This window comes from Sarcophilus harrisii, chromosome 2, assembly GCF_902635505.1.
Source record: "Sarcophilus harrisii chromosome 2, mSarHar1.11, whole genome shotgun sequence".
Classification (NCBI taxonomy): Eukaryota; Metazoa; Chordata; class Mammalia; order Dasyuromorphia; family Dasyuridae; genus Sarcophilus; species Sarcophilus harrisii.
Window position 1 is genome coordinate 379,588,132 of NC_045427.1, and position 22,818 is coordinate 379,610,949.

The 22,818-nt window shown below is 36.7% G+C and overlaps 1 protein-coding gene across 4 annotated transcripts in view; it reads left to right on the forward strand.

Annotated features, from left to right (window-relative positions):
• The window catches only part of SH3RF2 (SH3 domain containing ring finger 2), a 160,484-nt gene that overhangs the window by 49,052 nt on the left and 88,614 nt on the right, over nt 1-22,818 (forward strand). For 3 of the 4 annotated variants that reach the window (XR_004232130.1, XM_031953477.1, XM_003756699.3), the window contains exon 3: nt 13,719-13,988. Coding sequence is in view for 3 of the 4 variants with exons in the window: in XM_031953477.1 (XP_031809337.1) it covers nt 13,719-13,988 (270 nt within the window). In the remaining variant the exon portion in view is untranslated. Of the gene's footprint in view, nt 1-6,722; nt 7,023-13,718; nt 13,989-22,818 lie in introns of those variants that run through there. The other variant, XM_012551856.2, reaches the window with a different exon arrangement.

Here is a 22,818-nt window from a genome sequence, read left to right on the forward strand (position 1 = left end):
AGATACTGAGGTGACAAAAGGTCAAGTCCCCAGTACACTCCCCACACCTTTCCTTTCTCTTTAGAAAGGGAGGTCATGTCTCCATTAACCTATAGGGTAGAGACTCAGGATAGCTAGATAATGCCAAATCAAGGACATTAACTTAAACATCTTTCTCTTGAAGTGCCTCTGCTCCTTTGGTCTTCACACTTTCAACGCATCTTTTCTGTCTTCATAACACTTCTATTTCACAGACTAAACACATTTATTTCCAAGGCTGTCATTTCATCATTTCAAAACAAAACAAAACATGGAAATATCAAAAACATGACACAAAAGGGGATGGGGTGTGGGAAAGGAGACCAGAACCTGCAAAAAGCACTGGGGAACAAAGTTCTGATTCCCTTGCAAGCCAACAGGACTCTTTTACCAGATCCTTGACAAGAAGAGAAGAGATGCAACTTGATGAAACTGATCCCCAAGCATCTATGTGCAAGGGCAATTCCTTAAAAGACAAGCTGCACCATCACGTGGTGGTACCTGCTGCATATGAAGAAGTGTAAGGAAGAGTATACCTGAAGGAAAAAAGTGACAGAGTGAGAGCATCCCTCCAATAAGAGAAGGAACCCAGGAGAGCAATTTCCAAGGAAGCTTCATGTGTAGCAAGTCATAGAAAATTTTCTGCACAATTTACAAGTATTGATATTTGCATTCAACATGCAAGTAAGAAAAACCCATCAAAGCAGCACCTGAAGGACAAGAGATAAAAGTAGAACTCCTGGGAGAAGGAAAGTGTATCTTGCTAAACTGGGGATCTGATCCATCCCCAGCTGTGGTAAGATCAATTGTACAGGCATGCCAACAAGGAGTTTTAGTGACAGCAGATATACTCCAAAACCAGATTGGAGCCACTCCAATCAGCAGGTGCTGAAAGGGAAATCTCTTTAATTTGTGTTAAGGTACCATCCCCCTTCTGAAAATATGGAAGAAGAAACTCCTTAACTCTGTCTCTTTCCCACCCACCTCCCTATCTCATATCTGTCTAATTGAATGAAAAAATATTTATGAAAGCATTTAAAAGAGGGAAACCTTCTGCAATACAATTGTATTATGCAATACAATCTTCTTCAAAATAGACTCAGCATAAAAAGATAGTGGTCTTCAATACATTGTTGGTGGAGCTGTGAAATCATTCCAGAAAGCAATTTAAAAGTACGCTAGGGAATTTTAAAAACTCTGAGGCATTACTTCATATCTAGCATGCTGGCTAATATAACAAAAAAGGAAAATGACAGATAATGGAGGGGATATGTAAAGATATGAATGCATTGTTGGTGGAATTGTAAATTGATCCAATTATTTTGGAGAATAATTTGGAGCAATTTTTATAGCCCAAAAGGCTATAAAACTTTGCATAACCTTTGATCCAGCAATAACACTACTAGTTCTGTAGAAATCTAAAATGAGATCCAAAGAGATCTAAAAAAAATAAAAGACATATATGTACAAAAATATTTGTAGCAGTTCTTTTTTATGGTGATGAAGAATTGGAAATTGAGGAGCAACCCATCAGTTAGAAAATGACTTAACAAATTGTGTTATGTGATTGTGATGGAATATTGTGCTATGTAAGAAATAATAAGCAGATTTCATTCAGAAAAACTTAGAAAGACCTACATAAACTGGTTCAAAATGAAGAAAACCCAGCATTATACACAGTAACAGCAATACTGTTCAATGAAGAACTGTGAATGGCTTAGCTATTCTCAGCAATACAAAGATACAAGACAGTTCCAAAGGACTTGTGATGAAAAACGTTATTTACCTTCAAAGAAAGAACTGATGAAATTTGAATGAAAACCAAAGCATAAAGTTGTTGTTTTCTTTTACTCTTTTCTTTTTTTTGTTTGTTTTCTTTCACAACAAGACTTATATAGAAATATGATTTGGGGGCAGCTAGATGGCACAGTGGATAGAGGAGCAGCCCTGAAATCAGGAGGACCTGAGTTCAAATTTGGTCTCAGACATTTAATACTTCCTAGCTGTGTGATCCCGGGCAAGTCACTTAACCCCGATTGCCTCAGGAAAAAAAAAGAAATATGATTTGTATGATTACATATAACTTTTATTAAATTGATTGCCTTCTCAATGAGGAGAGAGGGAAAAGAAGATGGGAAAGAATTCAGAATTCAAAATTATAAAAATAACAAAGATTGAAATTGTTTTTATATGTAATTGGGAAAAACAAAATCTTTAAAATAATTTTAAAGTATATTAGAAAAGTGATTATAAAATGTCCTTACTTTTTGATCCAAAGATTGCACAGTTAAGCATATATTGAAAGGAAGTTAAAGCATAACATTTACAGTAGCTTTTCTTGTGGTAATAGAAAAAAAAAAGTAAATGCTCATTGATTAGAGAATGGCTAAACAAATTGTAACACAAGAGAAATAGACTGTTATGGTACAATGAGAAGTAAAGAATATAATGAATAGAGAGAAGCAAGGGAAGAATGATGTGAATTGATACAAGGTGATACAAGCAGAGTCAAGAAAATAATATATACAATGACCACCATGATTTAAATAGAAAGAACAACAATAAAACCAGAATGCTGTGTGATGATGATAGTCAAGCTTGATTATGAAACAAGAAAAGAAAATTTATTCCTTTCCCTTTTTTTCAAAAGCAAGAAACTATAGAATAGGAACGTTTTATCTATTATCAGATTTGGTAAATAATGAATTTTATCTCCCTCTCTTTAATCAACACATTGGATAGAGTACTGGACCTAAAGCCAGGGAGTTGTAATTGTTGTTCAGTAGTCTCTGACACTTTATGATTCCATTTGGGGTTTTCTTTGAGAAGGATACTGAAGTAGTTGACCATTTCCTTTTCATTTGTATCCCCATTTTATAGAGGAGGAACAGAAGCAGATGTGGGTTAAATGACTTGCCCAGGATTACACAGCTATTCCATATCTGAATCAGATATGAACTCAGATATTCCTGATTCTATCCCTGGTATTCTATCCATTGTACCAACCTGGTTGTCCCTAAAATCAGGAAGACCTGATTTCAAATCCAGCCTCAATTATTTATTAACTGTGTCATCTTAGGCAAGACACATAATTTTTGTCTATCTTAGCTTCCTCATTTGTGGATAATAAAAATGCCACCTACTTCTCAGGTTGTTGTGACAATAAAATGAGATATTAGCAAAGTGTTTTGAAAAATCTTAAATGAATGCTAGTTTTTTATTTGTTTGGGTTTTTTGGTTTTGTTTTGTTTTTGCTGAGGCAATTGGAGTTAAGTGCCCAGGGTCACACAGCCAGGAAGTATTAAGTGTCTGAGGTCACATTTGAACTCAGGTCCTCCTGACTTCAGGGCTGGTATTCTATCCACTGTGCCACCTAGTTGTCCCAAATACTAGTTGTTTTTTTTTTAATTATTATCACAAGAAGAAATGTTTTGCTTGGTAAGAAAAGTAAGAGGGATATATATATTCTCCTTTTAAAAATTAATTTATTTCTTTTAATAGCATTTTGTTTTTTCAAATACACATAAAGATAGTTTTCAACATTCATCTTTGCAAAAGCTTATATTCCAAATTTTTCTCAGACTGATATATTCTCAAATTAAGGTGATATGAAAACAAAATATGTCAATAATTTTTTTTTAATTTTTAAATGAAAGACTTTGGTAGGGATATTTTTTGCCCAAGCTAAAATTTTGAGAGGGACTGTTTTTAAGAGTGACTTAGGAAAAGTCTTAATGCTCATTGGTGGATGTATTCTCTTTACAATTCTCATTCCTGGAGAAATAACAAAAAGGATAAGTGAGAATTATACCCTAGAAACAGGGTTGTGTTTGTTATGTTGATTTGTCTGTGTTATGGCTCAGCTGAAGATTCTGAAGTCTCAACAGTTTCTCTAGTTACCATGCTGAAAATGTACAATTTTAGAATATTCTTGACCTGTATTTTCTTAAACTTAGTTACTTATCCACAGTTAGGCCTAGGTTCTGAATTTACTCCTCAGAAGAACACATGTAGCATGGTAGAAAAGGCCTTGGAACTGAAATCTATATCATAGAATGATAGCTTTACAACTGAACCTCCCTCCCTTCTTTGTAGAGCTGGGGAAAATGAAGATGTTGTAGAAGAAAAATATATCAGTATAATTGTATTTTTTGAAAGATGAAATTAAAAAGAAAAAACTTAGAGCTGGAAGGAACCTTAGAGATCATCTAGTTCATCACCCCCCAACTCCATTTGATAGAGAAAAAACTGAGACCCAGACAAGTGGAATTTATTTGCCTGTATTCACACAGTAAGTAACAGCATTGGGATCTAAATCTAGGTTCTATGACTTAAAAAGTCCATGGTTCAAATTTCAGCTCAGACATTTACTCAACTATGACTAAAAACAAATTATTTGTCTTATATGAACCTCTTGGATTCTCATCTACAAATTAGGACTAATAGTACTTTTATTGCCTATGTATCAACAGGGTTATTATAAAGTCAAGGTTTCTAATCTGGGAGCGGTAAATTTTTAAAAAAAATATATTCTCATAATTGCATTTCGATATAACTGGTTTCCTTGTAATCCTATGTATTTTATTTCATGCATTTAAAAACATTTTCTGGGAAGAGGATTCATAGGCTTCCTCTAGCCTACCAAAGGGGTCCAGGACACACACACACAAAAGTAAAAATTTCTGGCATAAAGAAAATATTTATTGAAATATTGAAGTATTATAGAACTTTGAGTTAAAATTAATGTGCGAAACATAAAGGACATAGCCTTGGTTTGAGAGTCTGTAGAGCTGAGTTTGACTTCTGGTTCTTGATACTTGGGAACAATAAGACCATGAGCAAGCCATTTAATTGCTCTGTACCTCAGTTACCTCACTGTTTTTGTTAACAGTGTTAACAAAACTGTTAAATTTTTGTTTTATGTTAAACGAACATGTTTATGTTCTGTTAAATGAAAATAATAATATTTTTATTGCCTACTCCATGCTATTTTTGTGAGGAAAGTGTTTTATGAAACTTTCAAGTGCTGTATCACTATGAGTTTATTTCCTCCTCTTCCTTTTCCTCCTCCTCCTTCTTTCTTCTCATTTTTTCTCCTTTCTCCTTCTCTTCCTGCTTCTCTCCTTCTGTTCTTCCTCCTCCCCCTTCTACTCCTTTCTTCTCATCCTTTCTCCTCCTTCATTTCCTGCTTCTCTCCTCTCCTTTTTCCTCTCCTCCTCCTCTTCCTCTTCCTCCTTTTAAGATTGTCATAAAGTCTTCTAAATATAAGCTCTTGCAATGAAAATAACCCCTCTTTCATGATAAATAGTGAGGTAAATGTGAAGACTTCCCTAGTTTATCATAGCAGTTGTGATATAATGGAAGCAGCAATAGATTTGGATACAGACAGATGTGAGTTAAAATCCCACCTCTGGTACTTAGCAACTAAACGAATTTGGATAATCTACCTAATTTCTCTGTATCCCCTTTCCTTGCCTATAAAAAGCCATACTACCTACTTAGGAGACCTTTCATGAGGGTCTAGTAAAATAATGGTTTAGAAGGACTATTCAAATGTCAAATATACTATACAGAAATATGCTATAATCACACAACATAGCAAAAGACATACTATAATCATACAGCACCATATACAGCATACTATATCCATACAATACACCATACATGGAGTACTATAACCATACAATATAGTGTATATAATACATATACTATACAAACGTCCATCTCACCAAGAACAGAATGTAAACTTCTTGAGAGCGGGTTCCATTTCATTTTTGTTTTTCTATTCCCAGCACTACACACAGTGGCACAAAGAAGGTGTTTTCTACATGTGTGTTGATAAATTGTTTGATTTTGTACCAACCTATTCCTCATTAAAAATTGGTTTGTACATCACTTTGCTTGAGGAGGAACAGGGCAGGCAGTAGAAAATCTTGTAACTTCTCAGATACCATTGCCATACTGAAGGTAGAGCTGTATATCTGGTCTTTCTACCATGTAACCTGTGGCTCTCTCAGGGGTCCTCAAACTAGGGCTGGCAGGCCAGATGCGACAGCTGAGGACAATTATCCCCCTTACCCAGGGCTATGAAGTTTCTTTATTTAAAGGCCCCCAAAATAAAGTTTTTGTTTTTACTATAGTCCGGCCCTCCAACAGTCTGAGGGACAGTGAACTGGCCCCTTATTTAAAAAGTTTGAGGACCTCTGCAAGTCTAAAGACATGTTTTCCCACATTTAGAAATTTGCCCCTACTCCTAGTTCCCTCCATCCATCTATCAACTTTGTTCATTATTTTTCCTTGGTGTGGGGTGGGGAAGGGAGTTCAGTTTCCAAATAATCAGAAGAGGGAGAAAATGGTATGAAAAGAGGGCTGCATATGTAATCAGAGATGTTTTACAGCCTGAAGGAGGCATTTTACTTTTGTCTTTCCTCATTCTGCTTGGTAATTTTGGCTCATGCCAAAATGCACAGAAAGGGGGTGTCATTTATTAAAAATCCTGCCTACTGGAAAGACTCACACTGAAGTTGGGAAAATTGGAGAGGATCAGAGGTGCTTCACAGTAGTTGAGCTCCCAACCAACCTGGGTGAGGTATTCCTTACCCATTGTTAGTCAGGCCACCCACGTACCATCTGCTCATCCCCTAGGAGATGTTGCTGCCCACCTGGCTCCCTTTGAAGTGAACAGAGAAAGAGAGAGAAGGCGGGGCTTTGGCTCACAAAGGGGGTTACACTGCGCTCTGTTAAACATCCCCGGGCCTCCAATGCCTATCCCATTTCAGAGGTCATGCTGCTGTGAATGGAAGATGAAGGCACCCAGGGGAAGGCATGGAGAAAACAGATAAAAAAAAGAGGCTACTTTGGCCCTGAGCAGTTTCTTCTCTACAACTAGTCTGTTTGGGCCTCCTTATCTCTGATAGGCAACAGTATCCATGTGAGTTTGAAAAGATGCTTGGGCTTGCCAGGGGAAGCAGAGACTTTGCCCACTGATACAGAGTGGTAACATGGTACGTACTAAGGAAGAGAAAAAGACCAATGTAAAAGGAAGACAAGAGATTAAAGAGGGAGGAGAGATCAGGAAAAATAGCTTAAGACTCTAATGCAGGGGTCCTCAAACTACGGCCCGCGGGCCAGATGTGGCAGCTGAGGACGTTTATCCCCCTCATCCAGGGCTATGAAGTTACTTTATTTAAAGGCCCACAAAACAAAGTTTCTGTTTTTACTATAGTCCGGCCCTCCAACAGTCTGAGGGACAGTGAACTGGCCCCCTATTTAAAAAGTTTGAGGACCCCTGCGTAATGTGTATTCCGTCTTAGTGACTGGGAAAGGCGAGTTAGGGGATGAATCTCTGGATAGGGTCTGTACCTGTAGATGATACAAAGAGGTAGGAAAGTAACATCTGTCCAGAACAAGAGCGTTTTGGAGCTTTCTTAGTATCAAGTGTAGATCTTTTCCAGTGGCTTTAGAGATAGTTAAGCAAATGACTCCAGTAAGGATAGAGAAGAGACTTGAAAGGGAGGTTGGGAATAGGAAAATGAGAAAAAGTAAAAATTGGGAGGGGAGGTAAATTTTGGACTTTTTAAGCTACTGTAGAACATGTAGAACCAACAAAATGCAAATCTTTGCCTCCCCCCCCCCCCCCACTCCCACTATGGCAACTGAGACAAATCTAACCTTAGACTTTTTTACTTGACCTAAGTTACTTATCTAAGGTATTATCCTAAGTAAATTGAACAAAATGGTTCAATAAAATGATCGTCTCTTGTATGACACAGACAACTTCAAGTCTACTATCTACCAGGTTGACCTCAATGTCAGAATAATAAACTATTTCAGGTCATGTGACTCTGGGCAAATGTCTTAATCTTTTTTATCCTCATTTTCCTTATCTGTAAAATGGAAGGTGTAGAAGAAAGGGAGAGCAGAGATAATAATCACTGCTCCTATTTTATGGAGTTGTGATGATCAAATGAAATAATGTATAGGAAATTGTTTTTCAAACCTTAAACCACTACAGAAATGTTATTACTATTATCATTATTATAATTAAAGAACAGCATAGAGAAAATTGATATTAGTCATTAAGAAAAGTCAGTGGATCTCCTGAGCACCCTGAAAATGGAAAAGTCTTTATAGGAAAAAAATGACAGAGGATATCAGGAATTCCACAGATAATAAACCTCATATCTGTATTCCAGATGAAGGAATTTCCACTATCAAGTGCCTTACAGATAGGGATTGGACTTTAGATTTCATTGTTAAGGAATTACATATAAGCATTCTTGTGATTTAAGCTATTAGATCATAAAGATATGCAAAGATCTTTAAGATATGCTGTATCCCAAAAATGATATAGGGTAAGGAAATTTCCTTCATCAATGTAAATCAGCACTTTCTCAGAGATTTAGAGTCAGACAATTGCCTAGAGCATTGAGAGCTTAAATGATTTGCCTGGGGTCATACAGCCGGTGTTGTGTCAGAGATAGTTATTAAACAACCTGTGTCTTCCTGGCTTCTGGGCCAGCTCTATCCACTAACCTACACTGCCTCTTTAATGGCCATCAGTTACTTAAATAGCCATGGTAACATGAGCTTCTTAGAGGTTTATTGCTGGAAGCAGTTGGGGGATTCACTGGAGTAGCCAACTCAGCTTGGATGTGTTAAGTGAGCACTGTCACTTCCCAGCTCCCATCTCTCCTTGGCAGAAAAATAGGGAAACACATACAGCTTGGGCTGGGCCATCAGCACTTTCGAACATACCACGAGCATCAGTTTACTCATTGCTTTCCTTCAACTTTAAGATTAATGCCTCAATTGACAAGTCTATTCTCATATGATTGTCAAAACAAAAGGCAGAGTTACTCTCTAATCTAAGTTGACTTGTTGTGTAGTTTCTTCTCAGTAAAGTGAAATGACCATGAAGACTGATTTGCTCTATTTAAGTCAAATCCTTATAATATGAAGTCTCTAGAGCTGAGGATTCAAAATCAAAGTTTCTCCTCTTCCCCTTTCCCCCCCCAAAAAAAATCTGTCCCTAAAAAGTTTACATTCTGGGGGAAAGGGGATAATACAACATTGAAATAGTCACACAATAGTTTGAGAACAGAGAGCCCTATTTAGGAAAAGGTTCCCTTAGAATAGGGTTCAAGTGAACCTTAAAGAAAGGGAGGGTAGTCTAAGACATAGTAGTGAGGAAGGAATGAATACCAGACCTAGAAGTGGTTCATACAAATGAAGGATGGAATGGGGACAGTTCATTAAAGACAAGTTAAACTATTAGAAAGTAAAAGATTAAGAGAAAATTAAGTGTGAAAATGAGGATAGAGGACTGAACCTGGAGTCAAAAAAACAAGTTTTAATTCCATTGTCAGACCTACAACCTCTCTATGTGACCCTGAGGAAGTCATTTAATCTGTGTCTGAATTTTCTCATCTATAAAATGGGGGTAATGGGAGCACATATACCCTGGAAATTGTTTGGGGGAAAAATGAAATAATTTTTGTAAAGTTCTTTGCAAGTCTTAAAGTACATATAAATGCTAGCTATGTTATTATTGTTATTGTGGATATTTCATTTCTGTTCATTATCAAGTCAGGTTTCTACAAGGCTCAGACCTCTCTCCCTATGCCAAAAGGACTGCATATTTTTATGTTTACCTTACCCACTCATGCTTTCTCTCCCTTCAAACAATGTACCACTTTTCTATCCTTCCAAATTGAAAACTAGCTTATCAGGACACTTTGGCATAATGGAATGAGTGCCAGCTTTGGAGTAGGAGATGATTGTTGTTGTCTGATTCTTCCAGTCATATCTGACATTTTGTGGCCCCGTTTAGGGGTTTTCTTGGCAAAAATACTGAAGGGGGTTTGCCATTTCCTTCTCCAGCTCATTTTTAGATGAGGAACTAAGGCAGGCAGGGCTAAGTGACTTGTCTAGAGTCACATAGATAAGAAGTATCTGAGGCCATATTTGAACTTACCAAGATAAATTTCCTTGATTCTAAGTCTAGTGTCCTATTTATTATACCATCTAGCTGCCTGAGGACTTAGATTTAAACTACTTGTCATCTGCAAGTCACTCAACCTTTCTAGACCTTGGTTTCCCCATCCGTAAAATGAGGGAAGGTTAAACTTCTCTATGGTCCCTCCTAACACTAAAAATTTGTATCTCTAATCCTAATATGGATAGCTAAACCACCATTGTTATTCAATCCACTGCACCACTTAGGTGACCCTTCTTTTCTTAGTTTTATTTTTCTTCAATTTCATTTTTTTAACATATCCCTTTCCTCTCCCTTCCCCCCATGAGCCATCCTTTATATGAGAAATTTAAAAAGAAAAAAGCAATTCAAAAAACCCAACCAAAATATTAACTATGTCTAATAGTATATGTAATATTCTATACTCACAGTCCTCCTACTGCTATAAAAGAGAGCAAGAGAATACCATATTGCCATCCTCAGTGATATCTCCTCATCCTCTCCTAGTGAGCAAATTAGGTAGGGACCAGAACCCCCTGAACAAATTCAGCACTAAATCATTACTGGTTGTGGCCTCAGCAAGGAATGCCACTTCCATTCGAGACACACATTAAACTTCAATTTGGACAGCTTCCATGTGTGAGAATGACAGAAAGGCAATTTGGTGACTCTCTGACTGGGAACCTTCGTGGAAGTGGGGAGAGAAAACAATTACAGACAATAAAAAAAGTTATAAACAATACATCAGGTGATATTTTACTGGGGTCTTTGAGCCATTTCCCCTAGAGAAACCATTTAGGATGGGATAGAATTAGCCATCTGAGTCTCTTCGGGTGCTTGACTTTTATTCGAGGGCCTAGGAGTTAAATAATTCATGCTAATAGTCTCAGCAGCAAGGAGAACAAATTGCCAGGGCTCCAGAGATGCATTTCCATTACAAGGCACAGCCCTGGATGAATTTGTGATGAAAAGCCATGTTAAGTGGCTTTCGTTTCATGCCCTGATTTCTTTCTGTAGCTTGAAAAAGAAAGCATCATTGCAAGGATGAGGATGGGCTTGAGTGACCCAGGGGAGAGACTGCCCAAACTGATGCTTGAACCAATGAATAGAATTTTCACATTAAAAATAGCAAGCAGAAATTCATTTAACACAACTCCAACTCCATACTGAGGGGGGTGGGAGAGAAGAGGAGATGGCAGCTGCATTTGGAGGTGGTATTGCTATTAATTCTACCTGGGGATTTCAAAGTTCAAGCATCTTCAAAGAATCTTAAACATTTTCTGAAATTTGAGTTGGGGGTGTAATTGCTCAGCAGTCATTAAACCACGTGTGCCACCTGCACTTGCAATCATTTTCAGAATGGGAAAGGGAAAGAGCTTCCTTGGCTGTCCCCCCACATCCTCTTAAAACTCCATTCTGGCATTGTGATTTGGGTAGGAGTGGGCCAAATACAGCTGGGTAGCTTATTCAATAGGCATTTATTAAGCACCTCTTTTGCAAGTCCTTTTTGACTAAGTACCCCTAAGATGGTAGATGATAGTAAGTAATATCTATAGGCATCATAAAAATTTCTATTACCAAATAAGATCATGTATAAAGCACATTACAAAAATTTTAATGCACTATATAAATATTAGCTTTTAGTATTATTATTTCACTTGAGCCTTTGCCAGCAACCTTTGAGGTAGATACTATTGGTATTATCCACATTTTTCAGATGAGGAAACTGAGGCTTAAAGAGGTCAGTCATAAAAAGCATTTATATTTTTTGATTTGAAACTTATAATCTTATAAGGTAGAAGCTTTTTACAGATGAGGAAACCAAGTCTGAAAGTGATCTGCTACCAGATGAACAAGTAAATATCTGGGGCAAGAATTCAGATCAAGATTTTCTGGTGACCTCGATGAAGTAAGCTCCTCTCTCAGTGAAGAAGTTTGGACTTGATGATCTCTAAGTTTTTCCAGCTCTAGTTTTATTATCTCATGATTCCCAGGCTACCACTCTCTCTACTATGAACCATAGCCTTCATCATCTCCTAGGTGCCTTGTAATAAATGACTAAAAGAAAAATATCCTTCCTCTCTTGTTCAGATTAACTTGATTGCCACTTCATCCGCAACCTTACTTCTCAAATTTCATAAAGCATTTTCCTTTACACTCCTCCTATGTGCTTATTGGGTAATATCTATTAAAAGTTATTTGGGTCTTATCTCTCTATTAGAGGGCAACTTCCATAAGGGCAGGGACTTTGTCATTTCCTAACTTCTGTCTTCCCAAGCACTAAATTGATGATCCACCCATTATTGTTGTTCATTTTTGTCTGACACCAATACTGTCCATGGGGTTTTCTCGACAGACGCTAGAATGGCTTGCCATTTCCTCCTTCAGTGGCAAACAAGTGAAGTGACTGGCCCATCACAACTAGTGTCAGAGGCTAGGTTTAGAATCAGGTTTTCCTAACTCCAGGACCAGGGCTCTATCACTGAGCCACCTAGTTGTCCATACATGATTGAGGCTTAGGACTATAAGTTTGCTGAATGAATGTATATTAATCACTAGAGAGACAAAGAGAAAAGAGCATTAAGACAGTTACTAAAATGATTCTACAGCAGTTCATTTTACATCTGTTATTTCCTTCTGTAACTAGCAGATTTGCCTCAGCCCCTGGAAATCCCCTGCTCTCATTTTTGCTTTTGTCCACAGCTTTTCTGGATAAGGAGTGGCTTTATAAGGTAGCTGGCTGTGTGCACAGATGACTGAACCTGTTCAACTTGGTTTACTCTCCTAGATTCCCTCCACCCCTTCCACTCCTCCTGTCCCCAGTTCCTTTGCTCTTTCCCTGCCTGTGCTCCCTGGGCTCTAGCTGTCACTGTCTCTCCAGGAGCTTGCTTGATAGAAAAGTGCAACTACCTAATCCAATCTGCAAAGTGAATTTTCAAGTTTTTCTATATCCCTAAGTCACCGAGAGTTGTTCAAAATTCCTTTTGAAATAATCATGGCGGATTCATGAGTTCCTTAGAAGAGTTCAGTCAATACCTTCCAACACTTCTTTTATAAGCAACCAGAATATCTGGCATGAAATCAGACTATTTCACCATCTCACTCTGGAAAATAGAAATAAAATAAGAAAGTTAATTTAAAATAAAATAAATTTACCTATTACACTGGAAGGATCTCTAAAAAACCCCATTTGAGTTGCCAAACTTCGCCAAAAAAAGTCTAATCAATGGGAGTTTAATATCTCTCAATAGAAGAATATCAGTTTAAAAAATTGTGACTACATTGATGGATGACTGAGTGATGACTGGTTGACTCAGACTTTACAGTGATTAAAACAGTCAAGCATGCAGGAAAAAAATAATAGAACTTCTAGAGTACTACATAATTTTTTCAAAATCCTTCTATATCTGTTATTTTAATTACTCTTCTAGTAACCCATGAGGAAGGTAAACCATATAATTATCTACATTTTAGTGATGGGGAAAATTGATATGGGGAGTTAGGTGATTTACTCAAAGTCACAGACTCAGTAAAGTTAGTCAAGATTAGAACATTATCAGATCAAATTACATATTATCTCACCATGCTGTCCCTCTCCCCTCTCCCCCCCCCCATCTCTCTCTCTGTCTGTGTGTGTGTGTGTGTGTGTGTGTGTCTCTCTCTCTCTCTCTGTGTCTCTCTCAAGTAAGTCAGATGAAGAATTTTCTACTTTGTCTACCCACAGGTGCCAAGAGCAAAAGCCCTATGCAATTATAGAGGGCAGAACCCAAATGACCTAAGGTTCAACAAGGGAGATATCATCCTCCTTCGAAGACAACTTGATGAAAATTGGTACCAGGGAGAGATCAATGGCATCAGTGGAATTTTCCCCACCAGCTCAGTGGAGGTTATTAAGCAGCTTCCACAACCTCCCCCACTCTGTCGGGCTCTTTACAACTTTGATTTGAAAGATAAGGACAAAAATGAAAACCAAAACTGTCTGACTTTCCAAAAGGTAAGGGAGTAGTTTGGGAAGAGGGTAATATATTAAGTTTATATTGTTATTTTAATAAGGAGTTTTGTTTTTTCCTAAAAAGGGAGAGGCATGATTGACTGGTAGAATAGTCATTCAGGCAAGCTGAAACTGAAATTGTCTAGGTAGATGGGCAAAGGTATATTGAGAAATATTAATAACCCATTTTCTGATAAAATTATGCCCACACACTTTTACATTTAATTTGCATTATTAACATTTTCCTCATGACTTTAATCTAAAAATCAACAGAATTCTAAAATAAGTACTGATTTATATTTTGCTGCTCTTCGAGGTGTAAATGCTCACACTGAAAATTTATAATGGGCTAAAGACAGACAAAACTGGTTCTAGTTGGCTCCAGAACACTCGGAAAGGACTAACAATTGTCATACAAGACATTATTTTAAATGCCCAGGAGTCTCTAGACATGTCTAAAATGTAACCAGCCCAAGGTACTACCATTTATCTGATGGTAAAATTGAAATCTGGTTCCTAGAAGGAAAATACAGTGCTATATGAAATTACAAAATTAACTTGATATTACCAAATCAGTTAAGAAAAAGCATAATTATCTCTATTAAAAGAAATCTTGAAGACAAATTCAAAAAATGAAAAGTAAAAGTCTTTTATTTGGCACAGTAAGTCAACAAGGCCTGATTCAAACAAACTGCAGTATTACTTTTTAAAAAACAGGAGTAAACAACTTCCATAAAAGGACAAAAGCATAGTGATTAGTACAGAAACCAAGGTAATGTGATCAAACTAAAGATGGAAAGATTAAATATCGATATTTTGGGTATATGTGCAATTAAATGTATGGGAATGAGTGAATTTAATTCAAGTGATCATTATATAACCACTATGGATAAGAATCCCTTAGAAGAAATACAGTAGTCCTTACTGTCAATAAAAACGTGAGAAAGGCAGTACTGTAATATAATGTTAAAAATGAAAGAATGATATTTATTTGAATCCAAAGCAAACCGTTCAGCATCATAGTAATTCCAGTCTACATTCCAGCCACTGATCCCAGAGACCAAAACTGATCAGTCTGTAAGTCTTATCAGTCTGAAGAACTACAACATCTTCTAGAAATAAAACCAAAAAATAAATAAATAAAAGAATGTCACATTCATCATAAAGGGTTGAAATGACAAAGTAGAAGAGCAAAATATAATTGGAATAGCAAACAAGTTTGGCCTTGATGTGCAAAATGAAGCACAGGGCAGAGACTAATAGAGTTTTGTCAAGATATAACTTGTTAGTCTTAGCAAACCCTCTTTTTCAACAGCCCAAAAGGTGACTCTACACATAGACATTACCAGATGGACATATTGAAACCAGATTGATTATATATTTTGCAGCCAAAGGTGGGGAAGGCTCTATACAGTCAGTCAAAATAAGACTTAAAGGTCACTGTGGCTCAAATAGAGAACTTAATGCAAAATTCAAATTTAAATTCAAGAAAATAGAGAAAACCATCAGACCACAGAAGTATAACATAAATAACATCTTTTATGAATATAAGTGAAAGCAGCAAATAGATTTAAGGCATTGAATCTGGTAAATAGAATATCTGAGGAACTATGGACAGAAATATAAAATATTGTGTAGGAGGCAGCAAAAAAATTCTTTTAAAGAAAAAGAAAAGCAAGAAAGCAAAATGGCTATCTGATGAATCTTTACAGAAGGGAGGGGAAAAATGAAAAGAGGTGCCCAGTTGAATGCAGAATTTCAGAGAATAACGAGGTTTTCTTAGGAAAAAGTTTTTATAGAAAAGTTTTCTTAAATAAGCAATGTAAAGAAGTAAAAGAAAACAGTAGAATGGGAAAGACTAGAGAACTCTTCAAGGAAATAAGGAAATAGTAAGGGCATGTTTCATACAGAAATGGGCATGATAAAAGATAAAAACCTAGGAACTTAACTGAGACAGAAGAATTAAGAAGTAGCAAGAATATGCAGAAAAACTATACAAGAAAGATCTTAATACCACCTATAACTTCAATGGTGTGGTTACTGATCTAGAGCCAGACATTCTGGAGAATGAAATCAAGTGGCTTTCAAGAAGTCTTCCTAATAATATAATTAGTGGAGGTGACAGAATTCTAGCTGAGCTATTTAGAATTCTAACAGATGATGCTGTCAAAGTGGTACATTCTAAATATGCCAGGAAATTTGGAAAACTCAGCAGTGGCCACTAGATTAGAAGAAATCAATTTGTGTTCCAGTCCTAAAAAAGGACAATGCCAAAGGAGGTTTGAATTGAATAGTTACACTCATTTCACATTCCAGCAAGGTTATGCTTAAGGTGTTTTTAAGCTTCAGCAATATGTGAACTGAGTATTATCAAAAGAGCAGATTGATTTTTGAAGAGGTAGAAGAACCAGAGACCAAATTGCTTTCATATATAAGGGAGTTCCAGTAAATCTTTACTTCTGTCTCATTGACTAAACTAAAGATTTTGATCCTGGATCATAACAAAATGTGGCAAATTCTTGAGATGTGAGTATCAAGGCTGGGCTCAATTATTCATGTATGGAAGACCTAAAGAAAAAGGAGAACCAGTGACAGGGAAACTTTCCTACCTTTCTGTATTAAAATAAATGGATCCTATTTAGATGCAGAACAAAATGGGATAATCCTGTGATCTAGTCACCAATTTAGGCACCATGTTTATAAGGCCACCTTATCAAGATGGCCATCATTGAGGGCAGTCAGTTTGCAGAAATTATCATGGCACTCCTGATTACCAAATACTCCAGGAGTGCTCCAGAATTAAGACTTAGAACAAGGAAGACCTCAGTTCAAACTCTTGACTCTGTGTGACCCTTCAGGAAGTTAGTTAATCTCTCTAAACTTTTGTCTCCCTGGCTATCAATGGGTGGGTGAGGAGGAGGTTGGATTTGATGGTCTCTCAAGTCAATTCCCAAGCTAAATTTATGATCCTAAATGCCTCCCTAGGAATCTTTAATTAAAAGAAACTTAAGGGATTTGATATAGAGAAAGGGTTGAAGATAATGAGGAGTTCCACTGCATCATGAATTCAGAGCTACCAGTTGTATAAATGATTCCTAAGGCACCGAGTATAGTCAATTTTATTCCAATTCTCTCTGTTTAAATCCTCTCCAGGTTTGGGGTAGGTCAGACAACCTCTCTTCCATTTGCCCCATAACTCCATAGCTATAACCAGGCTTGTAATTATCTTTCCTTAAAGGAAATGTTATCCAAGGAAAGATGCTTTGCTGCAAAAGAAGTTTGCTCTACTAAGGGCAAAGCAACCCAGGCAGGCCCTCGGGTAGAAAAACCAATACCTGGCGGTGTGGGTGCCTTCACTGGGGAAAAGAAAATGAAATGAAATAAAATACAATCATATTTTGTTCTTCTAGTTGACAGACTGTACCTATATCTCTGTTGTCACTAACTTCATTTAGGAGAGGATGAAAAATGAGGCACACCAGAAAACTATACATCCATAAACACCAAGGGGACAATTGATGTAGGCTGAGCCAAGAAAATATAGTACATATCTTACAGGCCAGAAAGCATCTATTAATCACCCGGTGTACACAAGACCCTGGAACTACAAAGACAAAGCAAAAAAATCTCAGGAGCATTTCAAGTAGTACTAGAGAGATACACAACATATAAACAGCTAAATATATACATGATAATTTGAAGAAGGAAGAAAATATCATCAGTGAAGGGAACCAGGAAAGACTTCCCAATAGTTATCTATATGGTAAGCCTGAAAGGAAGGAAGAGATTCTAAGATGAAGAGGGTGAGAAAGTGTGTTTCCAGGCAGTGTGAAGGAAGGGGAAAGGGGGTGGAGGGGTGGCTTCTTCAAAAGGTACTGAGAATAGGAGATTAGAATGCTGAATTCAGGGAATTGCAGGAAGGAACATTTGCTTAGAATTAAAATGTTTGAAGGGGAAGAATGTACTTGGAAGTGTAATTGGGAGGTAAATAGTGAGAACTTTCAGTGCCAAGTCTGTATTTTATTTTAGAAGTGGTGGGGAGACACTTAAAAGTTGCTAAGGAGCAGGGGAATTGGAATTTATTTATCAGACTTGTATCTTTAAGAAAATTATGTTGGCAGTTTTGTGTGAACAATGGATTGAGGAGGAGAGAGATCTGAAGCAAAGCAAACAGGTGGAAGAAAGCAACCATTTGTTTAATATGCCTATTATGTGCAGGACACTATGCCATGCACTTTATAATTTGATATACTCCAGTGTTGCAGGTGAAAAACAGGGAGAATACTATTCTCTTCTCAAGATCAAATAGATGCCATGGAGCCCATGGCCCTGTCCTCTAGTCAGAAAGTTCAATCAGAGGGGCAGAGGATACAGATAAGAAATGAGTACTGAGTCAGATTCAATCTACATTTTTAAATTTTATTTACTTTTTAATTTTTTTCAATGTTATTTTATTTTTCCAAATACGTGTAAAAATAGTTTTCCTCATTCATTTTTATAATAGCTTTTTATTTTTTCAAAATACATCCAAAAATAGTTTTCAACATTCACCCTTATAAAACTTGTGTTCCAAATTTTTCTCCCTTCCCCTCTACCTCTTCCCTCCCTTAAACAGCAAGTAATCCAATATAGATTAAATATGTGCAATTCTTCTAAACATGTTTCCACATTTATCATCAGCATTCATTTTTGTAAAACTTTGTATTCCAAATTTTTCTCCTTTCTTTCCCCTTCCCATGACAGAAAGCAACCTGATATAGGTTTAAATATGTGCAATTCTTTTAAACATATTTTCACAAGTGATAATGCTTGTTAAAAAAAAAAAAAAAAAAAAAAAAAAAAAAAAAAAAAAAAAAAAAAAAAAACTACCCAGGCATGGGTTCTGTCAATAAAAAGTTTTAAAAAAAAAAAAAAAGAAAAAACATATTTTCAGATTTGTCATGTTGTTCAAGAAAGATCATACTAAAAGGCAAAAAAAAAAAAAAAAAAGAGAGAGAGAGAGAGAGAAACCAAAAAGGTGAAAATATTATGCTTTAATCTATATTCAACCTCCATAGTTCTCTCTCTAAATGTGGATGAATTTTCTATCCCAAGTCTATTGAAATTGCCTTGAATTCATTGCATTGTTGAAAAGAGCTAAGTCTACCATGGTGATCATCACATAATCTTGTTATTGTGAACAATGTTCTATTGGTTTTGTTCACTTCGCTCAGTATCAATTCATGTAAGTCTTTCCAGGCCTTTCCAAAGTCAGACTGCAAATCATTTCTAATAGAATAATAATATTCCATTACAGCGGATTCAATTTTGCAGTATAAAGATTTTCCAGCGATGAGGTTGAATGACGTTTTACCCAGAGTCACATAGCCAATAAGGTGACTAAGATCACGTTTGAACTCGTTTTCTTGTCTTCAAGTCCAGCTACTCTATTCACTGAGTTATTTAACTGCCTCCCAAATAAGAAGACTGCTATAATAATTTAGGCAGCATATGGGGAGAGTCTGAATGAGGGTACTGGCAATGTGAGTGGAGATAGATATGAGAAATGTGGGGGTAAAATACAAGTTTTGTGATTGAAAAGTAGGGAGGAGAGGGAAGATTGGAGTAATAATCCAAGATTATGAACTTGAGTGAACAGAAGAATAGTAATACCCACAGCAAAAAACAAAAAGTTGGAAGGGTGAGTGTATTTAATGGGTGAAGATAACAAGTTTCATTTTGGTTATGTTGAATTTGAGATGCCTAAGGACATCCAGATTGAAATGTCCAATAAATATTTGATACTGTGGGCTTTACTGAGATTTAGGAGAGATTAAATTCATAAATCTGGGAGTTATGTGCCTAGGGATGGTAATTGGACCTGAGAGGTGATGAGATGACTGAAAAAGAGTATAGAGAGAGGAGAATACTGGACAAAGCTTTATGGGGCAATACCCATGGTTAGGGAGGTGGGAAATAGATGGATCCAGCAAAGGAGAAGACAGCATCAAATTGGTAGTGGGGAGAACCTAAATAGAACAGTATCATGAAAAGCCACTGATGAGAGAATATTTAGGGGAAGGGAGTAGCCAACACTGCCAAAAGCCATATAGAGAGGCTCAAGAAGGGTGGGGACTAAAAATAGGCCCAGGGAATAAACAATTAAGAGATTGTTGTTAATCTGTTAGAAGACATTGTTAAGAAGTTTCAATTGAGCAGCAAAAACAGATTGGCACCTTTGAAAAGTGAATGGGAGGAGAGGAAATGGAGCTAAGAAGTATAAGTGGTTTTTTCTAAGTGTGGAAAAGAAAAAGGTATAAAATAGCTTGAGGGCATTTTAAGAATCAGAATTATTGGGATATCAAGAATCAGAATTATTGGGACATTTTTCAGGGCCCCTGGGAAAGTAACAATGGATAGAGAGAGCTCAAAGGTTTCAGGACAGGAGACAGATTTTGAGTCATAGAAGTTCACTTGGATTCCCATTGCTGGACTGAGCTATGGATCTCCTTGTTCTCTTCAAGGTATTTTCTCTAGCATCAATCTGCGCTCAATTCCTGTAAAAAAACAAAGATTTTCTGTCTCTCCCATTAACATGGGCATATAGCCTATAAATTCATTTTTCATTGCTCCATCTTCCATGTATTTGGAACCATATGATTTTATTTTATTACTGCCTTTGTTCTCCCTTGTTAAATGACTAATATGTTGCCTCAACTTTCAGAGGAAGCCCCATTTACTTTTACTTTAGTGCTGCCAGCTCTCCAAGGGAGGCCAGAGCCAATACAATGTAAGTTAAGCCTAAAATAAAACATGTCATTTCAGTTCCATATCCCAATCACTCACATTTTAATAGCTCTTTATAGTTATAAAGCACTTCACTTGATACGTCTCTCATTTGGTCCTATGAGTCCTTTGGAGTAGGTAGTGCAAATATTATCCTTTATTTTACAGATGAAGAAACTGAGACTCAGAAAAGTGAAATATTAACTAAGGTCCCACAGCTACTAAGTGATACAACCAGGATTAGAACTGAGGTCTTATACCTCCATGTTCAACGTTTTTTCTACTATACCAGGCTGCTTCTCTCATATAAATAATTCACCAAGACAAACTATCTGTAAATAGGACTAATCACCAGCTAATTGCACACAACCAACAGCATCTTCATCATCTCTACTCCTTGTCTATTAACAGCTACAGATTATTCACATTTAATACACATGTGCCATCCTTCCACTCCCACAGCATTTAGGACCATCACCAGTCTCTTGACCTATATCTTGCCACTGGGCTCCTGCAAGCAAGGGCTATCTCATTTGTGCATTTCCAGAACCTAGCACAGAGCCTTGCACATAACCGAAAATTAAATGTCTGTTGAACTGAAATGAAAAATATTCAGTACACACTGACACCTAGGGAACATCGATACTTTCACATACACAAAGATCCACATATACCATTCATATTAGAAACATATACAACATTAGACTACCTGCAGTCTAGGAGAGGGCTGGAGGCAAGGAGGGGAAAATTTGGACAAAAATGTTTTGCAAGGTCATTGTTGAAAAAATTACACATTCATATGTTTTGTAAATAAAAAAGCTTTAATAAAAATTAAAAAAAAGAAACATATACAACCCAAATATATACTCAAGGAATGGTATGAGGAAAGGTTTCTTGAAGAATGTGGTGGCCCATAAGCTAATATGTAAAATAATACATAAAAATATAATACGACCTCTTTCCTCTCTAATAATTTATATTCTCAAAAATTTTACACTTTCAAAAAAAAGTAATTAGGTGGGATGCAGAACTATTTGGATGAGTGGGAGGGAGTTGAGTACATGAATAGAGAGAGGTGAGAGAAGGAAGATAGTAGGTTAAAGAAGTAGAAGGAAAAGAGCAAGAATAACACAGGATACTTGTAAGAATTGAAGGATAGATAGAGAATTCCTGGGGAAAGAATATTTTTTCCCGAGGGCTTACCCTCATCTCTATGATTTGGGCGAGTTGTATTACACAAATAACCAAGGAACATCATGTAGCAGAGGTGACTGGGAGAACAGAGTTGTTGGGTCATCTCAACAGGACCTTATGTAGCAATAAGCTAAAACCCCTAAGTCCATGGTAGTATAATGCATAAAGTGCAAGATTTAGAGGCAAGAAGACCTGCATTCAAGTTATGCCTTCAACACTAACTTATGTGACCTGGGGCAAATTTCCTTAATCTCTCACAATTCTTCAGTTTCTTCATCTGTAAAATTAGATCTCTTTTCTGGTTCTAAAAGTTTTTTCCCAGTAGAATTTTCATGGAAAATATTTTCGCTGATAAATTTCCACCAGTTTGCAAGTGATAGCCATTTCACACAAAACTGGAATACTTTCCTGCAGGAATTTAACCTTTATTATGCTCATTCCCCAAAGTTTCACGTTCATTCAGAGAAATGAAAATGTGAGTTATTTCCCTTAGGTTTTTGTGCCTTTTTTTCAAATCCTTTGCCAAACATCTTTGAGTAGATCAAACCAAAGCAGACTAAACAAGAATCTGGCTCCACTTGAACTTAGTGACTCAGAAAAGGTAGTTTGTTTGATAATTTTATTCCCACATCCACATCAATAGAAACTAGTTTTCCTCTTCATAGTCCTAAGATCTGATAACTTTCTTGTACCCTCTATTCAGAAATTGTGGATTGCATGAATTTCCTGGCATTTCAATGCTGATTTCCTGATTTCTCTAAGATGTGGAAGGTGGCTGTGCTGGTCCTTAAATTTGCAAGTAGATTCTTTCATAGTCTTTTTCCAATATGCCTCATTCTGGCACTCCTCAGGGGTAGGGACTGTTGTATGTCTG